The sequence below is a fragment of the Macrobrachium nipponense genome, chromosome 16 (assembly GCF_015104395.2).
Source record: "Macrobrachium nipponense isolate FS-2020 chromosome 16, ASM1510439v2, whole genome shotgun sequence".
In the NCBI taxonomy this organism is placed as follows: Eukaryota; Metazoa; Arthropoda; class Malacostraca; order Decapoda; family Palaemonidae; genus Macrobrachium; species Macrobrachium nipponense.
Genome location: NC_087209.1, coordinates 30,111,433 through 30,134,629, shown reverse-complemented (window position 1 = coordinate 30,134,629; position 23,197 = coordinate 30,111,433). Strand labels below are relative to the sequence as shown.

At 41.8% G+C, this 23,197-nt stretch overlaps 1 protein-coding gene across 10 annotated transcripts in view; it reads right to left on the bottom strand.

Moving 5' to 3' along the window:
• The window catches only part of LOC135195639 (pyruvate kinase-like), a 146,308-nt gene that overhangs the window by 103,014 nt on the left and 20,097 nt on the right, over window positions 1–23,197 (bottom strand). For 2 of the 10 annotated variants that reach the window (XM_064222001.1, XM_064222000.1), the window contains exon 1: window positions 20,713–20,877. The exons of 3 other annotated variants lie outside the window; for them this stretch is intronic. In XM_064222001.1, coding sequence (XP_064078071.1) covers window positions 20,713–20,802 — 90 coding nt within the window. In that variant the 5' untranslated portion in view covers window positions 20,803–20,877. Of the gene's footprint in view, window positions 1–2,368; window positions 2,468–20,526; window positions 20,686–20,712; window positions 20,882–23,197 lie in introns of those variants that run through there. 5 more of the 10 variants (XM_064222005.1, XM_064222003.1, XR_010310201.1 and 2 more) reach the window with 4 other exon arrangements.

Genomic DNA, 23,197 nt, shown 5'->3' with positions numbered 1-23,197 from the left:
GATCCTTCCTTCATTTCGTCCTCCGAGGCATCTTCTGGGTTGATAGGCTCGGAAGGAGAAGGCTCTCTTCTTTCTACTGACTCTTCTCTTACTCTCTTACGAGTGTCAGGCTCTTCATACGAGGAATGCGCCTGGTGTACAGCAGGAGTATCTCGCCTGGGAGGAGTAACGTGCTTGGAATACTCCTGGCGCTTGGCAGGCGCAGAGCGCCTCGAATACTCCTGGCTTTTAGTAGGCGCATTTTGTTCAGAATACTCCTGGCGCGTGGTAGGAGTATTAAGTTCCGAATACTCCTGGCGCCTGGGAGGAGTATAAGCTTCGGAATACTCCTGGCGCCTGGGAGGAGTATTAAGTGCAGAGTACTCCTGGCGCCTGTGAGGAGTATAAGCTTCGGAATACTCCTGGCGCCTGGGAGGAGTATTTAGTTCAGAATACTCCTGGCGCCTGGGAGGAGTATCTAGGCCCGACGACTCCTGGCGTCTGGTAGGAGCACGTCGTTCCGAATACTCCGGATCCTTAGCATGCGGTGATGTTTAGTAGGAGTATTGATTCCGGTAGGCGCTTTCCGTCTCACAAGCGCTCTACTCCTAACAGGATCTTCCTCTTCAGCTAACTCTTGGCGCTTGATTGAAGATCTTGAATGTTGTACTGGCTCGTTGCGCCTACTCGGAGGCCTTGGCTTTCTGGTTGGCCGCCCTACTCTTGACAGGAGTAGCTTCCTTTCTTACTTCTCTCCTGTCTAGCGCACCGCCCCCCCCAGAGATGGCCGCCTGTGCGACAACTCCCCTGAAGGATGCGTCGCGCCTGGCAGGAGATAGGTATTTAGATCTTTTAATAGGAAGCCTATCATCCTTCTTACGAGTAGGCTCCTTATAACGAGTTCCTACTAACAAGGCTAATTGCTCTTGCATATTCTTCAAAATTTTCTTGGTTGAAGAATCTTCCGAATTAGGCGAGGGAGATCTGGAAGGCGCTCTAGGATCCCTTCCAGACCCAGAGTCTGAATGTATTCTCGCCTTCTTTATTACCGAAGGCGCTCCTCCTTCTGAGAAGCGCTCGGGACTCGAATTGAGCTCATGCTCTTTCATACTCCTCTTCAAAGGACGGGAAAGATTCGACTCCTTCCATCCTCTTCTCGGAGAAGGCGAACTAGACGACGAAAAGCACTCTCGAAGGACGCTTTCCTATAGCGGTCCTTGGCAGTCGATACGCTCGATTCTGCCGAAGGGACGCCTGATCGTTTGGGGATTCTCCACAACCCCCGTACGGCTTTCGACTTCCTTCTCCTCCGGGCCAGGGAGCTTGGAAGAGGTCTAGGCCTGGGAGCGTCGCAGAGACGACCAGACCCCCCGCCACTACACTGGGGACACTAATATCACTACCACATTCACTTTCCTTACCTTCCAATGCTGCGACTTTTTCCTGCATTTTCTGAAGGGAAGCTCTAAGTTCTGCTATTTCCGAAGCAGAACTAGAGGGATTAGCAATTTGTGAACGGGCTGAAACAGAATGGTCATGATCATCATAGGAAGAAGCTACAGAGCTAGATAGTAAATCATGAGAGGCAGACATTCTGCGGGTTTTATAAGCCGCCTTCCTCTCTCTATCTTTCTCTAACTTGCTTCAAGTAAGAAGTTAGATTCTTCACTCTTGTGCACTCAGTTTCTCACACTCGTTACACTATTCTCAATCGAACATTCAACCATTCTACACCCCTACAACTAGTGTGAGGATCTACCGAAGCTTTCGGAATCCTCACCTTACAGCCCTCATTCACACACACACTGAAACTAACACTAGAATCAGACATATTCACGAATTCCAAAAACCAAGTCCAAAAACAGTCCACGATAGCGAATGCCAAACACGATCCAAGTACGTCACCAAATATCAGCGAGAGATGATCAAAAGCTTTGCGAAAAACGAATTCTAGTCAGAGGAAAGTAAACAAACAATGTTGATAACAGCCGGCGACAGAGAGAATCTGATTAGAAAACGGGAATAGTTCCTAGTCCTGCCACCCAGAGCAGGGCGGTAGATCACCTGACCTACCTGTAGCGAAGTGCCGCGAAATTTGAAATTCTGTCGGGAACGACGGAGTCGATAGCTATGTATATATCTGACAGGTAAGTTGAATGTATGAAAATAGGTTTTTATTCATTATGTTATTCTTGTGGACGAGAGAAATTTTTGTGATTAATGGTTCTTTCTTTTCTTTTTCATTCCAGTTTGGTAGATGGGAAAGAGTCTGAGGCTCCCCTCCACCTGTACTGAATTTTTCTGAGCCCACCGGCGAAGTGGTAGTATGCTGGATAGAGACAGAGGGCCTACAGATTTTGTGGCCCTTTTTCCAACTTGTGAATCTGACCTGCAGTTGGTTGTAGTTGGGGAAGACTTTGCTGGAGCACAATTGGGAACAGGAGTCGAACCTCAAGCAACAACAGGCTGTCATCGAGGATCAACTTCAAGAAATTGATTACTTGAGCATGCAGAGAGCAGCTTTAAGGAAGGTTAACGATTCCAGACCATGCATCTACGAGCAGATGGAAATATCGATTCAGGAACTAGAAAAGAACAACCAGAGGCTCTCTGCAGAAGGAGCGGCTGACAAGAGGAAAATAAAGTTTATGCAGTATCGTTGCAATATTAGGTGGTTGAGGTAATGTTAAGTTAGGCTTGCTTAGGTGTTAGAGGATAAGATTAGATTAAGTTGTGTGTTAATTAATAAGGTTAAGGAAAATCAGAGTTTTATTTAAGAAATCCTTTCAAATCTGTTCCCATTAGTATGCTGATCCCTTTGTGTAACTTGGAAAGCCCCGATATTACTAAGGTACATACGTATGTATGTACATGCATATGACGGGAATTAACAGCAATGCAGCTACGTATTATGTAATCGAGAGCTATATTAAGGTAGTTACCTGGTGAATAAGAATTATTCTCTATACATTGGTACTAGTATTTCTAAAAATTTCTGAGCTTACATTTAAGTATTCTTTTATACTACATTTCTTCTCTCCAATTAAAAAATTCAAAACCCAAAATTCAAAAACCAAATTGTCAAGTTAGGCTTTGCTTACTGTGAATGAAGAAAATAGTAAATACAGTATGTACATGCTCGTGTAACACGCTATCTCGCATACAGGCAGTCCCCGGTTATCGGCGGAGGTTCCATTCCCGGGGGTGTGCCGATAAATGAAAACCGCCAATAACCGAAACTCAGCGGGCGCCATAAATTGCTGATTTTATGGCACTAGACAAGCGCCATAAAACCGGATCGCCAATAACCGAGTCCGCAGTAACCAGGGACTGCCTGTATCATGTGACCCCCAAATTTTCACCCTTTAAAAAATTATTTTATCACATACGTATCTCACGTATCATGGGAGTTAAATTTACGAGACCACATAGCAATGGGCTAACCTCTTTTCCTCCTCTTTATCTATGCCATTTTTTAGTTAGGTTAACCCCTTTTCCTCCATCTCTATCTATCTTATTTTCTAGTTAAGATAAAAAAAGTAAAAGAGAAAGCCAAAGGTACCGTTAGTAATGATATACTTTTGAAAATACGCACAGTGCCAGAAACAGCTGATTTGGTAAGAACAATCAAATGCAAAAAAAAACAGCCTTTTTGCTTGCAGTTCAACAGGACAGATATATTTTTACATTACTAAGCCTTACTCGCTATGTAGAAAAGATCGGCAAGGGCATATAGTACTGCTAAATTTAATCTGTAAGTTTTAACTGAAGTTGAAGAAAGAATGTTGAGCCGCTAATAACTTATCGTGCATCAGCAACGTGGATGAAACTCTTGCAAACTTTGGTATAGTACCATCAAACTCGACCGTAAACAAAATTTGAGAGAAGACACGTTTCAATCAAAACTATTGGGCATGAAAGAACACATCTTACTTTGTATAACATAAAATAACCTTGTCCCATATAAATAGAGTACAGTAAGTCCTCGGGTTACGCTGGTCTCGACTTTCGATGTTTCGTGGTTACGAACGCGCCCCCATAAAAATATAAAAAATAATATTTTGCGTCGTTCCGTCTTACGCGGTTTAGCGTCGTAAGCAACGTAAACAAACGCGAACTAGTTCCAGGCGCACGGCGGAAGAATACGCTTTGTGGGGGAGAGGGAACGGCGTCGCTTCGCTACGCTCAGTCCTCCGCCCATACGCCATTTTGGTTGTTTACACTGCCTCTCTCTCCCTCGTGTTGTATCGTTTTTGTAACTTTTTGCTCTTTGTTATGGCTCCCAAGCGCAAGGCGGACTCTTCTGATGGTAGTGCATCGAAGAAAAGAAAGGCCATCACCATGGAAATTAAAGTGGACATTATAAAGCGATCTGAGAAGGGAGAAACGCCAACAAACATTGGCCGCTCGCTTGGCCTTAGCCGTTCGACCGTTGCTACCATTATCAAAGATAAAGAGCGCATCGTTGAACATGTGAAAGGATCTGCTCCTATGAAAGCGACAGTGATAACTAAGCAGCGTAGTGGTCTAATAATTGAAATGGAAAGGTTATTGGTGCTTTGGTTGGAAGACCAAAATCAACGGCGTATCCCAGTCAGCCTTATGGTGATTCAGGAGAAGGCGAAAAGATTGTTTGAAGCGTTGAAAAAAGAAAAGGGGGAGGAAGTGAAAGTGAAGAGTTTGTGGCTAGTAGGGTTGGTTTATGCGATTTAAGGCTCGGGCCAATTACCATAACCTTAAATTGCAAGGTGAAGCTGCTAGTGGGGATGAGAAAGCAGCGAGTGAATTTCCTAAAGCGTTGTCTGAGATAATTAAGGAGGGGGGTTATTCTGCTCAGCAAGTGTTTAACGTAGACGAGACAGGTTTGTTTTGGAAACGTATGCCTAACCGCACTTACATCGCCAAGGAGGAGAAGTCAGCACCCGGTCATAAAGCCAGCAAGGAGAGGCTAACTTTACTTCTTGGGGGTAATGCTGCTGGCGACTTCAAACTGAAGCCCTTGTTGGTGTATCAGGCTGAAAATCCAAGGGCACTCAAGGGCATTTGGAAGGGTCAACTACCAGTAATTTGGAAGTCCAACAAGAAGGCATGGTGACACTTGCAGTGTTTGAGAATGGTTCGTAAACCATTTTGTTCCAAGTGTGGAGCGGTATTGCGCCTCCAAGGGTATCCCCTTTAAGGTGTTGCTAGTGCTGGACAATGCCCCTGGACACCCTGCCCAGCTGGAGACTTCAACCCCTAATGTCAAGGTGGTTTACCTTCCACCTAATACCACGGCCCTTTTACAGCCTATGGACCAAGGAGTGATTGCTTCGTTCAAGGCCTACTACCTACGAAGGACAATTGCTATGGCTTTACAGGCAACTGAAACCAAGAAGGACTTGACTCTGAAGGACTTTTGGAAATCCTACAACATCCTTGATGCTGTAAAGAACATTGCTAATTCCTGGGAGGAGGTTAAGCAAACAAACATGAATGGTGTCTGGAAGAAAATTTGTCCTCAATTTGTGAATGATTTCCATGGGTTTGAGGACACAGTTCAGCTAGTTGTCAAGAACGTTGTTGCCCTGAGTAAGGAAATCAATTTGGAGATGGAGGTTGATGATGTTACAGAGCTGCTGGAGTCTCATGGCGAGGAGTTATCTGCTGAGGACCTGATACAACTGGAGAAGCAGATAATAGAGGAAGAAGAAGAAGCACCCACCCCAGAGCCTAAGGCTTTCACAAGGCAGGATTGATAAGAGGTTTTGCAGAGTTGCAGCAAGCGTTGTCAACTTTTGAGGCTCAGGATCCCAACTTGGACAGGTTTCACTAGGGTTTCCAGAGGCGTCATGGATTTGATGCAGTGTTTACAAGGAGATCTTGGATAAAAGAGGTCGCTCTCTGTTCAGACTAACCTGGAGCAGTATTTTAAGAAGGTAGAGAGGCCTGCAGGAGATCCTGTACCCTCTACCTCAGCTGCCTCTGCTAATCCAGACTCGCCTGCCCCACAATCTCCAGCACCCCCTTCTGAATGTTCTGCTAACCCAGACTCACCTGCCCCAGTATCTCCAGCACCTTCTGTAGGTTCTGCCTCACCTAAAGACTCACCTGCCCCGAACATCTCCAGTAGTATGTTACTGCCCTCACCTCGAAGAATTACACCTGCCTCAGCATCTCCAGTACTAGTATGTTACTGCCTCACCTCAAGAATCATCTGCCTCAGCAAGCTCCAGCAACTTTCTGGAGGTTCTTTTTCTGCTTCACTAACCCCCCCTAGTCTCTCCCAGCACACCGCAGCTTCCTCTCCAGTGTGCAAGCCAATCAAACTAATAAAGGTAAGGAATTGTTCTCTCGTTGTTATTGATAGGTATTTACATTAACAAATCATGTTGGTATTTTTCAATGTTTTCCGAGGACTTAACGCCCTGAAATCGTGTTAAACGATGCATCGTAAGAACGGATCTACGTCGTAACTCGAGGACCCCCTGTATCTTGAGATTAGTAATTTGTACTAACTAGGAGCGAGAAACAAACTTAATATTCAATCGCCATCAGCTGATTTCTAAACCAAAATGTTGATTGCTATGTTTGCATTCCATAACGCAAACAAATAGTATAAAATGAAAATACATATAATATTATTGGATTAAGTAAAGTAAAGCATAACTTTTTAAGCATAACTTTTTAAAAGACCCATGGAAAAGATGCATACGTATTCAATTATGTTTGTATTTTATCATACAATACATACTAATATTACACACTTTCATTTTATATCTTATGTATGATGCAACCCCCTTAAAATTAGATCCAAAATTAGGTCTTAAAAGTCGCACGAGTCTGTAGCCCGCAGTTTATTGACGCTGAAATTAAAACCATTTATGATATTGCATTGAAACTTAAATACCCAAGGACTTTTATAGATGTGGCATGGAAAAGAGCTAGAAAAACATTTTATTCATCTAATGACAAACTTGAATTTAGTAAGCATAACATTCTAAAATTACCCTATGATGAAAGGTTTTTAGATATTCCTAGAATTTTAAAGCTTTTTAACATAAATGATATTGTTATGTTTACAATAAAGTTTCATACATACTTACCTGGCATATATACATAGCTAAGACTCCGTCGTCCCCGACAGAAATTCAAATTTCGCGCCACTCGCTACAGGTAGGTCAGGTGATCTACCGGCCTGCCTGGGCGGCAGGACTAGGAACCATCCCCGTTTTCTATCATATTTTCTCTCTTCCACCTGTCTCCTGCGGGGAGGCTGGGTTGGGCCTTTAATTGTATATATCTGCCAGGTAAGTATGTATGAAACTTTATTGTAAACATAACAATATCATTTTCATACAATCAACTTACCTGTCAGATATATACATAGCTGATTGGCACCCTTCGGTGGAGGGTAAGAGACAGCTACTATATGGAATAGACAGGTAAACAACATATGTTGTAGGTATAAATAAAAACCACCTTGTTCCTACCTGATAGGTGGAGACTTCGTGGGTGTTTGCCCAGTAGTCTGCATCACCTCAAGAAACTTTAGCGAGATATGTGATCTATGGCCAAGAGTTCTTGTGGGTCTGCCGATGGGGTCTTACCTCCCACTTACTCAGCAGAGCCTAAAAGGACTTTGTCAATGGGTGCTGATCCACTTATATGACAATACATCCTTAGTGAGGAGCACACTAAAAACCAATCCCGACCACCTGATCCTAACCATATGTTAGAACTAAGGATTGTTACGAGTTATCCCCGAACTCGTCACAACAACCGTAACTCAAAAACCATACGCACACATACATAATTTTTTCAAAAAAAAAAAAAAAAAAAAAAATTTTACTCAACTAATTGGATATGACAAGAATTCTCTTATAAACAACATAGACGGCCGCCCGTGCGAGCCTGAATCCTCCATTGTTCGAAGAGATTCTCGACCATATCCAAACAGAAGAACAGTATATACATTTAAGGATTGGTGTCGGCTCCTGTACCCAGAATCGTATCTGCCGATACGATAGGACCATAGAGAAAAGCACTTCTCATACGTCACACGCACGTCTTTCAAGTAATGAGATGCAAATACTGAGTTGCATCTCCAATATGTCGTATCTATAATGTTTTTTAAGCGACATATTCTTATAAAACGAGAGAGACGTCGCAACCGCTCTTACTTCATGAGCTTTTACTCTCAGTAGTTGTAATTGTTCGTCAGGACAGACCTTATGAGCGTCCGTAATGACGTTTCTTACAAAGAACGCTAGAGCATTCTTGGACATCAGTCTTGTGGGGTCTTTTACCGCGCACCAAAGACCTTGTCTAGAGCCTCCCAACTGACGCTTCCTCTGAAGATAGAAACTTCAGAGCTCTAACAGGGACATAGAGACCTCTCTGCTTCTCTGCCTACGAGACTCGACATTCCTTTGACTTCGAACGACCTAGGCCAGGGATTCGTGGGATTCTCGTTTTTCGCTAAAAACAGGGTCTTAAATGAGCAAATAGCCGAGTCTCCCTTGAATCCTACTTTATCCTGCAGAGCTTGCAACTCACTAATTCTTTTTTGCCGTCGCTAACGAATTAAAAGAAATAAATGGCATTTTCTAGTTTATGTCTCTAAATGATGCCAGATGCGGAGGCTCGAATCTATCCGAAGACAGATATTTGAGGACTACGTCCAAGTTCCAGTTCGGATGGTACTGGTTCCTTAGACTTCTTGAAGTCTCAAAAAGATCTTATGAGATCGTGGAGATCTTTGTTATTTGCCAGATCTAATCCTCTGTTCCTGAATACAGCTGAGAGCATACTTCTGTATCCCTTTATTGTGGATACGGCTAGATGAGATTTTACTCTCAGGAATAGCAGAATCAGCAATTTCCGCTATAGAGGTAGAGGAGGAGGACAACTTCTTGGCTCTACACCACCTTCTAAAGACCTCCCACTTCGACTGTTATACTTTCGTAGTGGAGGTTCTGCGAGCTCTCGCGATCGACGCTTGCCACTTCGCGAGAAAAGCCTCTCGCTCTGACAAGTCTTTCGATAGTCGAAAGGCAGTCAGAGCGAGAGCGGGAGGTTTTTGGGGGGGGGGGGGGGAAATGGTACCTCTTGAGTGTGGTTGTTTGAGAAGATCCGGTCCTTCCTGGCAGGGATCTTGGAAAGTCTACGATCCACTCTACCACCTCCGTGAACCATTCCTGGGCCGGCCAAAAGGGGGCTATTAATGTCATCCTCGTCTCTTTTGACGCCACAAACTTTTTCATTACTAACCCCAGGATTTTGAATGGGGGAAAAGCGTAAACGTCCACTCGAGACCAGTTTAGCAGGAAGGCGTCTACCATAATCGCTCTTGGGTCTTCCACGACCGAGCAAAACACTGGGAGCCTTTTTGAAATGTATGTTGCGAAGAGATCCACATGAGGAGTTCCCCACAGAGACCAGAGATCGAGACACACTTCCTCGTGCAGAGTCCATTCTGTATGAAGGACCTGGTTCCTCCTGCTGAGCCTGTCCGCCCTCACATTCCTTACTCCCTGTACGAACCTTGTCAGCAGGGAGATGTTCCTGTGAGACGTCCAAAGTAATAGGTCTCTCGTGAGTTCGTAAAGGACGAGGAGTGTGTCCCTCCCTGTTTCCGAATGTAGGCAAGTGCGGTGGTGTTGTCCACGTTTACTTGCACTACCTTGTCTCTCACCAGAGGTTCTAGGCTCTTCAAGGCCAGGTGTACGGCGAAGAGCTCTTTGCAGTTTATGTGCCAGGACACCTGTGCTGGTTCCCAGGTGCCTGACACTTCCTCTGAGCCTAATGTCGCTCCCCAACCCTCTCCGACGCGTCGGAGAACAACACTAGGTCTGGTTCTGTGTTCTTGAGAGAGATCCCTTTGTTCTCTTCCAGAGGTAGCAACCACCACTGTAGGTGTGCCTTTATCTCCACTGGAATGGGAAAAACGTCCGACAGTTGTCCGGTTTTCCAGCTCCAAGACTTCTTGAGGAAGAATTGAAGTGGACGGATATGAAGTCTTCCTAGAGGGAAGAATTGTTCCAGCGAGGAAAGCGTCCCCAGAAGGCTCAACCATTCCCTCGCTGACGTTTGTTGCTTCTCTAAGAAGAGAGAGATTATCCTCAAACCTTTTGCGGTTCTTCTCTTGCAAGAAGGAAAAACTCGAAAACCCAGAGAAATCCATCCGAATCCCCAGATAGACTAGGTCTTGTCTGGGGGTCAGCTGAGACTTCTCGAGGTTCACAAGCAATCCCAACGCCTTGGTCAAATCCAGAGTTAACTTTAGGTCCTCCAAGCACTGTCTCTCCGATCTGGCCCTGATGAGCCAGTCGTCTAGATACATAGAGACATTCACTCCTTTGAGATGAAGAAATCTCGCCACATTCCTCATCAGGCTTGTGAAGACCTGAGGAGCTGTGGACAGGCCGAAACACAAGGCTCTGAACTGAAAGATCCTTCCCCCCGTCATGAAACGGAGGTACTTCTTCGACGAAGGGTGGATCGGGACGTGAAAGTAGGCGTCCTGGAGATCTAGAGACATCCAATCTCCTTGTCGTAATGACTCTAGGACTGAAGCAGAAGTCTCCATGGAGAACTTCTCCTTCTGAACAAATTTGTTCAGAGAGCTGACGTCTAGTACTGTCTCCAGCCTCCCGAGGCTTTCGCCACTAGAAAAAGGAGATTGTAAACCCCGGGGAGTTTTGATCCAGTACTAGTTTCCCTATTGCAACTCTTGTCCCACATTTGTTCCACCATCGATCGAAGAGTATCCCTCAGCACAGGGTCCTTGTACTTGGCTGATAGTTCCCTTGGTATTGACGTTAGGGGCGGAGTATTCAGGAAAGGGATACGATATCCCTTCCTTATGATATTCAGTGAAGACGCGTCTGCGTCTATCAGTGTCCAGGCCTCCACGAATCCCAGGAGCCTGGCAACCTACTGGTGCTTGGAGGAGAAATGTTTCATTTTCCCTTTTTAAAGGGACGAAAGGCGGACCTACCTCTCTTCTCTGGAGCCTTCCTTCTTGCGGGAGGTCTGGAGATCGGACCACCTCGAAAGGGCTGCATAGAAGTGCTAGGTTCTTTCTTGTCAGAAACTAAAGCAGGCTTCTTCTTCCTAGCCGACTGCGTCAGAAGATCCTGCGTCGCCTTCTCAGTTAAAGAGTGAGCCACGTCCTTCACTAACTGAGAAGGAACAAATAGTCCGACAGAGGTGCATACAGTAGAGCTGCCCTCTGAGCATGCGAAAGACTGCCTTTGTTAAGAATGCGCCATACACCGTCCTTTTCTTTAAAAGACCTGCTCCAAATAATGAAGAGACTTCAAAAGATCCATCCTGTACCGCTTTGTCGATGCAAGACAAAATGCATAACAGGGCTTCAGGTTCGATTCCCTTCTGAATCATGAGCTTTCTTGGACATCACCCCAAGGGACCAATCCAAGAAGTTGAAGACTTCCAATACATGGAAGAGTCCCTTGAGGAGATGATCCAGTTCTGAAATACTCCATGTAATTCGAGCAGAAATTGAGACTTGGACGCCTTGAAGCGTCAACTAACGCGAAAAAATCTGCCTTGTTGTAGAAGGGAGAGCGATACCCATATTCTCCCCCGTCTTGTACCATATGCCTCTTTTCCCAGCTACCTTGCTGGGAGGCATGCAAAATACTGTCCTGACTAAGTCTTTCTTCGACTTCATCCAGGAGTCTAAGGCGTGTAAAGCCCGCTTCATCGAGATGGTGGGCTTCATCTTCAGAAAAGACGAGGGCTTCTTCGCCTTCGCACTAGAAAAGAGCGAGCGTGGAGAAAGAGGAGCAGCCGGAGTCAACTCGTCTCCGTATTCCTCAAGAAGCAGGGTAGTCAACACCTTATAGTTGGACAAGCCCTCTCTTCCATGATCGTCATCATCCGAGTTTTCCTCCAACTCGGGATATATCTGAGTTTCCGTTGCTCCTTTCTGAACTTTCCTCTTCTGGAGGAGACAAACTCCTGATAGGAGAGGGCTAAGGAATGAAACTCTTTCCTTTTCCCCGTTTTGATAGACTTGGAAGGCGTCACAACCTGCGGCTTCTCTTGCACTGTAGAAGACGTCTTGTATGACGCTTCCCGCTCTCCGAGCGTCATGTATGACGTCTCTTGTTGACGTCTTGATGACGCTTCGCGTCTGGAAGACGCTCCGCTCTCTAAGGGCGTCCTACTCGGCGTCACAATCTTGGATGGAGCGTCACGTCTCAGATCCGCTTGAAATGACGCTTCACTTCTAAAAGACGTCTTTCGTTTTTCTTGTCTTACAACACTCTCTCTTCGAGCAGGTGAGAGAGGACGAGACTTCTTAATTGGAAGCGTCACGTCCTTTCCGACGGGGCGCTAAACTAACCCACAAGAGATGACAGTCTGTTCCTGAACCGCCATAATTATCTTTCTTGACACTTCTCCCACGTCTAGTGCATGACGCCTCTCGTCATCACTCGGGGAAGAAGCATGATGGGGGTACTTCCTCATAAGCGTCAGGTGACGCTGACGCCATCTTCGCCTTCTTAATAGCAGACGGGGCGTCATCCGAGAAGCGCTCTGGCTAGAATCAATGTCTTGCTTCATATGACGCTTCAGCGGTCTCGATAAGTTCGACTCCTTCCACCCTCGTTTAGGTGAGGGAGAGGGAGAGGACGAGAAACACTCGCGAAGGACGCTTTCCTATAGCGCCCTTGAGCTGGCTGCCATGAAGCAGAGCTAGCTGAAGGGACGTCTGACCGTTGGGGATTCCCCACGACCTCCTTAAGGCTTTCGACTTTCCTTCTCCTCTGGGCATGGGAGCTTGGAAGAGGTCTAGGCCTGGGAGCGCCGCAGGGACGATCAAACGCCCCCTCCACAACACTGATAGGACTCACTTAACTAAAATGTTCACTATAACTAGCCTTACCTTTCGACCGTCAGCCATCTTGGACTTCATGTCTCTAATAGTCGCTTTCAGATTGGCGATTTCCGATGCCGAATCCGAAAAGACACTCTGAGAATGAGATCTATAGGGAGAATCTACAGTAGTAGGGTTAGAATTAATACCGTGAAAGGCTCAATAGGCTTGAACTCACCTTTCAGTCGTCTAACTCTATCCCTCTCTAACTTCTTCAAATAAGATGTCAAAGTCTTCCACTCTTCTGCATTCAAACCCTCGCATTCCTTACAAGTGTTAATAGCAGAACACTGAACCCCCTACATTTACGGCATACAGTGTGAGGATCAACCGAAGCTTTCGGTATCCTCACCCTGCAGCCTACATTCACACCACATTCTCACACTCACATTAGAATCAGACAATACTGAGAAAAATCCAAAAGAGTTATTCCAAAAAACAGTCCACAGTAGCGAATGCCAAAACACGATCCAAATACGTCACCAAAAAGCCAAAAAACGTTGATCAAATGTTGAAAAATGAATCTAAGAGTCAGGAGGTATAACAACAATGTTGATACCACCGGCGACAGAGAAAATATGATAGAAAACGGGGATGGTTCCTAGTCCTGCCGCCCAGGGCAGGCCGGTAGATCACCTGACCTACCTGTAGCGAGTGGCGCGAAATTTGAATTTCTGTCGGGGACGACGGAGTCTTAGCTATGTATATATCTGACAGGTAAGTTGATTGTATGAAAATGTTGTTTTCAGTAATATTAATGTCAAGAGTTAATAATAAAAAATTCTCCTAAAGATCTTCCAGGTTGCATATATGAAATTCCTTGCAAAAAGTGTGATAAAGTCTATTACGGACAGACCAGTAAATCTCTTTCACAACGTCTCAAACAACATCAATATTCTGTGAGAACTGGGCAAATATCGAATGCATTATTTGTACATATAAGAGATTTAGACCATCCTATTAACTGGAGTCAAGCAAGAGCCTTAATCCCATGTAATGACACAGTTAAAAGGAATATCATTGAATCTTGTTTCAAGTCAAATAATAGATGATCATCCTATCATGTAGAAGCAAGGCTGCATGGCCTTGATGCACCTATTACTTTAGTGGGTGACTTTGTAGCTAGGGTTCAAAGTTCCTCTAACTAAACAAAGCATACAAAATGCCCTTGCCCAGGACACAGTACTAAATGAAATAACCAGAATAAATATAGTCATCACTATCACCAAATGAAATATAAAACCTGTTATCCAAGTATAAAAAAAAACTGGAGAGTACTCTATGTACACCATACTCCCAGACTCTTGTAGATATAAAAACCATTATCCAATTAATCCAATAATAAAAAAGACTGGGGAGTACTCTACGTACACCATAATCCCAGACTCTCATAGAGCTCAACACCCCTAAGCAAGGTAAAGAGAAGATAAGAAGGAAGGGAGCTTCCTATGTTTCCTTCCCCAACACCACACCAGCTGCATAAAAAGGACCCAAGGTACTGCATTCATCATAAACTGTTTCAACGTCTCTTAAGTAACGTGTTGCAAACACTGACTTACAACTCCAAAAAGTCGATTGTAAGATGAAAGTTAGAGAAAGAATCCTTTTGAACACTAATGAAGAAGATACAGCTCCCATTTCAAGAGCTTTAATCTAGCATAAAGGAAAAGATTCCTTTCCTATTAGTGTGCACCTCTGAAATAAGGTCTGAGAAAAAAAGTTAAAGGCATTTTAAGACAGAGGCCGTGAGGGTTTTTTACTGAACACCACAGGTTATTTGATGTTCCTCGAATTTCCTTTGTCCTTTTTAAATAATGCTTAAGAGCTCTTACCGGACAGAGTTCTTTCTACTTCATCTGGGCCTAGCATCTCAAACTTTTTACTATTGCAAAAGATCAAGGCCAAGGTTTAGATGCAGTATTGTTCTTAGGTAGGAACCCAAGCAAGAACAAACATACTATGTCTCCTTGGGTGAAACCCACTCTCTTGTCCAACACATGAATTTCACCAACTTTTCGCTGTAGCTAAAGCTAATAAGAACAGTTTTTTTCTCATTAGTATATCTCTCAGAAAAAAGGACTACGAGGGTCTGAAATGGACTTGATAGCCATTTTGGGACCTTAGTTCCATGATACTGATTGAATCCCCTTTTGCTTTGAAGTATAGAATGATCTAATAAAATCCGATAGATCTGATTCATAGCTAAACCTGTTCCTATGTGGTGGAATACAGAATTTAACATGGATTTGTAACTTTTAACAGTTGACATGGAAAGATTTCTATCCTTCTTAAGATATAGCCAGAAGTCAGCTATTTCTGCTATAGATGTTTGAGTAGAGGAGACACCATCACTACTGCACCAAGCTCTGAAAATCATCCACTTTGCCTAGTAGATTTTATCTGAGAATAATCTTCTGCAGCTGGCAATGGAGTCTGCAACTGTTTATGAAAAGCCCTTCTTTCTGAGCAGTCTCCTGACAGTCTGTAACATGTCAGGGCCAGAGAATACAAGTTCTGATGGAACTGCCTAAAGTGCAGTTGTCTGAGAAGCTGTTGTTTTCTTGGAAGCAACCTCAGAAAATCTGACAGCAGTTTGAGTAGGTTCGGAAACCACTCTCTTCCTGGCCAAAACAGTGCTATCCAAATCATGGAGACATTTGTGTGATTTCTCCTTTGTCTGTCCACTGGTTCAAATCCACGGAGGACGAAATTATTATCAACTAAAAAATTCCCCTTCGTCTAACATGGTACATGAAAATATAATAATTTCGAGGTAGAGCGAATTGGATATTAAAGGACATTTGTGGCTTAATGCATGTATATGAATCACGGTGATGTGACAAGAATACACAATATATGGCTACGTGCGGCAAACATTTGACTTGGTTAATATGGCAGAGGGGGTTGGATATCAATTCTAATTACAAATACCTGAGTTCTACAGAGATTTGTAAGCTCGGAATCAGTATCAACTTACAACCTCACTTGTTGGCCGAGTCAATAATGTCACTGCAGTCCTGATTTCTCCTCCGTCTGTCTGCTGGTTCGAATCCATGGGAGGACGAAATTATTATCAACTAAAAAATTCCCCTTCGGTTAACAGATGTGAAAATATATTAATTTTGAAGTACGTAGAGCGAATTGACATTAAAGGACATTTGTAGTTTAATGCATGTACTACTATATGAATCACGGTAATGTGATAAGAATTCATAATATGGCAAACGTTTGATTTGGTTAACATGGCAGAGGGGATTGGATGTCGATTCTAATTACAAATACCTGAGTTTGACAGAGATTTGTAAGCTTGGAATCGGTATCAACTTATAACCTCACTTGTTGCCCAAGTCGATAATGTCACTGCAGTCCTGATTTCTCCTCTGTTCGCTGGTTTGAATCCACAGGACGAAGAAATTATTATAACTAAAAAATTCTCCTTCGGTTAACATATATTAAAATATATTAATTTTGAGGTAGAGCGAATTGGATATTAAGGACATTTGCAGTTTAATGCATGTATATGAATCACGGTGATGTGGTAAGAATTCATATTATAGCAAACGTTTGATTTGGTTAACATGGCAGAGGGGGTTGGATATAGACTCTAATTACATATACCCGAGTTCGACAGAGATTTGTAAGCTCGGAATCAGTATCAACTTATAACCTCACTTGTTGGCCAAGTCGATAATGTCACTGTAGTCTTGATTTCTCCTCTGTCTGTTCGCTGGTTCAAATCCCCAGGAGGACGAATTATTATAACTAAAAAATTCCCCTTCGGTTGACTTATATGAAAATATATACTATTTTGAGGTAGAGTGAATTGGATATTAAAGGACATTTGTAGCTTAATGCATATACAGGCAGTCCCTGGCTTACAACGGGTTCAGCTTACGAGGTTACGATGCTTTTCAATCATGTTTGTCCAAAATTATTTCCAGGCTTACAACAGATGTTCCAGGATTACGCCACATATGGCGCCAATCTGATGGAAGAAATATGACTCCAAAAATGGAAAATAATCAATAATTGAAGTTTTTTTTTTTTATGAAAAATGCAATAATAAGCAGTTGGCCATACCAAATATTACCAACAAATATTTGGTATGGCCATGGGTAACCCTTTATCACTTCTCCTTTCAAACTTATAGTATATGGAATTTTTTGAAAGACAACACCTGAATTCACACTTGTCCCCTTAAAATGGTACAGATATGTAGATGACATCTTAGTAGTCTTACCTGTTGGTAAGGAAATTCTGCTATTTGCACAAATGCCATCAGCCTTGAAACTGCTAATTCCCTAACCTGACAAGACAGCTTAAAGAAATAAAAGAAATATTTGCTTTGGAAGAGAAGGTAAGGGGGGAAGGGTTTGAAGTGACTGATTTTAAGGAAACTCAATATTTAACTAAAGTGAAAAAAAATGATTTGCTAAAGCTAAAACAGAAGATAAGGCAAAAGAAGAAGCTGTCACAGAAAAGAGACTTCTGTCTAGACAATACTATCCCTGAAGAAAAAGTCAGAAGCAGCAACTACATCACTTAAATCTATGTAGTATATTTGAAGAAAAGAAAAATCAAAAATGTCAAAAAGAAATCCCAACTTATATTAAACAGTAAAACCCAGAATCCTGGCCTCTCCTTCAACACTCCCCCCCTTCTCCTGCCCCTGCCATCCCAGAGGCTTCAACACCAATCATCCTCTGACAAATACTACAGAAGATATTGATGCAGATGAGAAGACTAATTACCCAACTCCCTTTATGAAATATATAATATTAATGCTGTATGTACAGCTAATAAACATTTGTCTGTATGTTTGTCTACATGTGTAAATGAAAGGACTGTGCTACAAGAACTGTATAACCTGTGTGTGTGTTTTTAAATCAGCAGCAGCATTTGTCAATGCTTAGAATGAAAATAAAGATCTACTTTAACATAATTAGACAAGTGATGGTGAATGGTTCAGAAACAAGGGCATTCAAAAGGAATGAGAAACTGGGGTGGAGCAAACGGAAAAGAGGATGCCGAGGTGGTTTTTGGTATCTAACTGCATGAGAGGCTGAAAAACCAAGAAATCAGAAGTCCCAGGGTGGTAGACTTTACTCATATACAAGAGTTGAAATTAAGATGTATGAGAATGTATGTAGTAAAGATGAGTCTGGAGGAAGGAGTCTGGGGGCTTAAGTGAAATCTGAATGGGGTAGAAGGTCAAGAGGGATGCAAGGAATTAGATGACACAATAAAGTGAGAGACTATTTTGAGAGGGATTAAGTGGAGAAACATCTGGAGAAGATCCTTTCGCTTAGAGATGGCAGCGAGGATGAGGAAAACTCCACTAACAAACTAACTAGAAGGGACACCTGTATACCGATAGGACACCATGAAAACATTGTTACAATAAAGCACAGAATGAAAGACCTGAGTCATCATCATTTGTGATGACCTAACATTGTTTATCCAAACTGACAAAATCCTAGCAAACTGTTAGTAGACAACATGAATAAAGGAAACAGATGATACTGATCAGAATTAATATATGTACTCTACTGCTCACCAGCTTGGTCTCCATACAAAACCTTCTTGCTCATCTTGTCTGAAGGCAATAAAACTAGGTAGCATCCAGTCTAATCATGAACACTAAAATTTTACACACCTACAACAAAGTGTCTTCATTTCAATCTACGCGCAAACACATCAACACCAGACACCTTTGTTCTTCGATTTAAATCAAACCACCAATGCTCATGTACCATTTGCTCTTTTGGCCTCTACTTGTTGACCTATTGCATAACAACAATTATAAATCAATCAGTACACACATTTGTGAGATGAACAAGTTCCTCTACATCCTACCAGATGACAAATACAATGCCAGTTTAGTGACGCCAATACGTACCAGAACAATTCTAAATCTACCACCTTCAATTCAATTCCAAATCAGAACTAACATTATAGTTTAAAAAACCGCAATAAAGTTCAACAAGAAAGGCCAACACATGTTAATTCCCCACCCCTACAAAGGTGGAACAAGTGTGCAGGTAAACTTTGTTGCCCCTCCATGTAATACTATAGCACTTATTTTCACACTGACCACACCTCCAGCTCCATATACTGACCAGCCTAATTTTTATCAAATTTTCTTTTTCACTTTCAGATTCCACCCACTTCACTTTCTAATGGTTTTATGTCCTCTTGAACTCTCTCTTAAGAATCCTTCCAGCTTTCCCTCTCAAAACTTCTCATATTTTGGACTCATGGTAGTATTTAGCCATGAATGATTTTTCATCAAGTACTTGGGACCACAGTACAGGCAGTCCCCGGGTTACGACAGGTTTGGGTTACGATGTTCCGAGGTTAAGGCGCTTCTCAATTATATTCATCAGACATTATTTCCAGGGTTATGACGCATGTTCCAGGGTTACGACGCCTACAACGCTCATCTGGCAGATGAAATATGACACCAAAAATGCAAAATAATCAATATTTGAAGGTTTTTTGGATGGAAAATGCAATAAGAATGCAGTTTACATAGTTAACAATGCACCCAAAGCATTGAAAGTAAGGTTTTCTTACGATTTTTTACGATGTTCCGGCTTGTGATGATTTTTGGCTTACGACTCGTCTCAAGAACGGAACCCCCTTCGTAACCCAGGGACTGCCTGTACTAAGAAATCTAACTCTATAGTTAAGACCTCCAACTAAGCTGCCTTGGACCCTTTTATAGTGTTGTCACATGGGCCTACCACTCTCCATGGGCTGGCATTCAAGCAATGACTTAGGCAGTAAGCAGCTCAAGCAGTACAATTTCAACAATAAGCAACATCCTTTGATGGAAAAAAAAAAAAACCTCTGGCAAAGTGTTCGATGGACAAAACACAACCTTTGATAAAATATAAATCACTGTGTTAAGTCCTCAGAAGAGAAGACATTCATATATTAATGCCAGAGTACAAAGAGCCAGTAAGTTCATGCCTGTGTATATAAAAGGCAACCTCTGACATCAAGTAAATACCAAAAGTTAGTCTGCTTACAATAACCAAGCAACTTAGGTAGGCAAGTCAACCAACTTTGTGCCAATCCCAAGTCCAGAAAAACAGGTAAGGTTGGAGTCAGGGACAGCATCTGTCTATAAAGTATTTGCAAATACCAATTATGAAATTAGCCATTCAAGACTGAAACTGCTGGAGGAGGCTCATTAAAAATGACAAATTTTTAATCACTGTAATTTTCACAGCTAACAAACCTTCGGTCTTGACAATAAGATAATAATCTTTGGCCAGCCGGAAACCAGTTAAAAACAATCAAAGATTGTAAAGCAAGGAATCTGTGGCATCTGGTACTGTATAGTATAATGCTCATATTAAGTACCTAAACCTTGAACTGTGATGGTATTAGATATGTACTACGTATATACTAGTACGTATTAAACCTAATAATGAACAAGGATGAATCTAGACATTTTTAACAAAGGAAAATAGTTACTGGCATGTAAATTATCATCCAGAGAATCAAACTCCAACACTTACCCAGTAATTTTCAAATTTACAGGGTGTTTACGAGTCCGAGACAAAAATAATTCACGCAATGAAATATGTACAAGAAAAAAACATCCATAGACACAAACAATACTTTTCTGATTACAGCTGATTACTAACCTTGCTTCCTTTCTGATGTTCGAGTGATACACTTGTATGACTAAAGCCCCTTCTTAAATGAGGACCAGTAAAACAGACAACTGGTGCACGAGCTCTTTGCCGCACCTTCCACTGCCCTCTACTAAGATAAGTAAAGTCACCCACACCAGGCAAATGTCTTTCCTTGCCCTTGAGGAGGATACCCACCTCAAATCTGTGCCAGGAGAATTTGCCTCCAACCTCACATAATGCCCGACTTGAGACGCTTATTGCATTCTTCACACCAGAAAGCAACATACATATGTTTTACATGTATGCACAAATAACTATGTTCATGTAGCACACAAAATCCATTATGACACTACAATATTGAACACATCCACTGAATGACAGTACAGTGCATATTTAGAATCAAGAGGCACTGGCAGTCTTCCCTCCTGGCTCAGTGCCATAACTGAGACTGGTGACTTAAAGGTCTTCTCTATTGATTTTGTACTCTGGCATATTAGCTTGTTCTCTATTGTTATGGTTATGTAGCAAATTGCATAAAAATTATGCAATCTGCTCACATTCTAAACTGTATTATTTCCTAGAACAATGGTGTTCACTAGATTGAAATTGCTATCATTATAGAACGTAATTATAATAGCTGGAAAAACAAAACCATGGAAACAAGGATTTTCTTAGCAACTCCTTGACGGTGCCAAATCCGTGGTCATCACACCACAATCTACAGATATAACTAAACGACAATAATAAAACTCAGAATAAATTTAATATCTCCACTCTACAAAAATTGTAAGTTTTTGTACTAAAGTACAAATATCAGTCCATGAAAAGCTGGAATACTTGGAAGTACTTGCAACTAAATAAATTTATTGTACAATATAATAGTGTACTGTAACTATATCTTTATAGTGCTTTTAAGTTATAAATCATTCACATTATCCGGAGAAGTTTAGGGCATTACCCAGGTAGCCATCTGATACTCTGCTGACTGATATTGATTTATCTATCTGTTAGGACATGCAAGACAACATATTTCTCACACTATTTTAACTAGGCTTGCAACTTGTACAATATTACCTTACAAATAAAAGTAACAAGATTTATCTTTTTAAATGCTTTACCCTCCATTATATAGCTTTTACATAAAAAATGTCACAAACACTGTTCTTGTTTTAAAAAGTAATCAACCTTTTACCATGGGATCACAATTTATTTTTTTCTCTGGTGGTATTAACACATCAAGTCAAGCACCACTAACTTTTTAGCATTTCAACTTATCATCTAGTATTAATTACATTTCTATTCCTCACCAAAAAAGCCTGGTTCCTACTTTGATTCTAATCATATGGGACATAGTTTGTGCCAGTGGAAATTAAAAAAAAAAAAAAAAAAAAAGTCATAGATGCAAAAACAACGTGGCAAAGGGTTATTCAATTAGGGAATTATGTTTTTGGCAAGAACTTAACCATACCATTACCTAACCCAGCCTTGCCACACCATAACCAAACCTACGGCACAACATCTTTCTTGATAGAGAAGCTTCATCACCTAAACGTTTAGCAAGAAATTTGGTGATACTACTTAAAAGTACTATCCTAACAAAACCTAACAGGCATGATACATCCTACCTAACCAGAAGGCTTCACCCACTGGCCTCTCCCTAACCATTTTATTACTATGATTATTTTAAGGTTTAGCAGTTTCTTATACGTATTACGGAGTAACAACAGTTATCATTTTTATTTAAAAATTTCTAGCATATATAATAATGAGTTGGTGCTATTCACTTGTTTTGTATTTCCCATCAACAGACCCAAAAGAAAGAGCCCATGTTGTGATCATCCAAAAGGATTAAAAGGTAAAAAAAAAATTTTTTTAAAGTGGGTTGCCCTAACAATAATGGTTAAAGGTAGACAACACTGGCAGTCGGAAGGTGAAAGTTGTTGTCCAACATTTTCATTACGTACTTAACCAAACAGTAGTCTATCCTTTGTGGTACTACTGTCACAAAATTTTTGGATTCATGAATTTGTTGGACCCAATTTTTAGGGGATTCTTAGTTTAACAGTGCAAGCATTACCTTGTATTAATTACAACTTTTTAAAAAAAATGCAATAAACATTCTGATCATACTTGCAGTCTAGCAAGTTACCTTTGGTGGTTCAGTTTGCCCAGTGTAGAACAACTAGGACACCACCAAGTTTTAGGCTACATTATTTGGATGGTATTTTTTTTTCTCTGGCTCTAGTTCTTGTTGATGGGGTTTATTTACTTACGTCTTAATTTTCCTCAATGTGCCTCATACAAAAATCACTGCAAGTTGCCAATTACCAAGATATTAAAGAAATGCAGTTACACACGGACTTTTCTAAGTTTTTTCTTGTTTGTCTCAGTGCATTGGGAACAAAGATGGCCAGCATAATATTTGGAATTTGTCGCTGTCGTCTGGAAATGGGTATGTGTACAATACTGTCATGTGATTGCTTTTGTTTTAAGTTTCAACAATCAAGTACCCTGTATGGTTTTAGAATTATGACACTGCTTGCTAAAACAAGCTTCAATTCTTAGTCATGGTATCTTTGGTGCAGACATGTAACCAAAGTTCCTTACATTATTCCTGATGATTTAAAGATTTCTAGTGTTCTGAACATTTCTGATATCCATTTCTGTAAGAAATTATTAG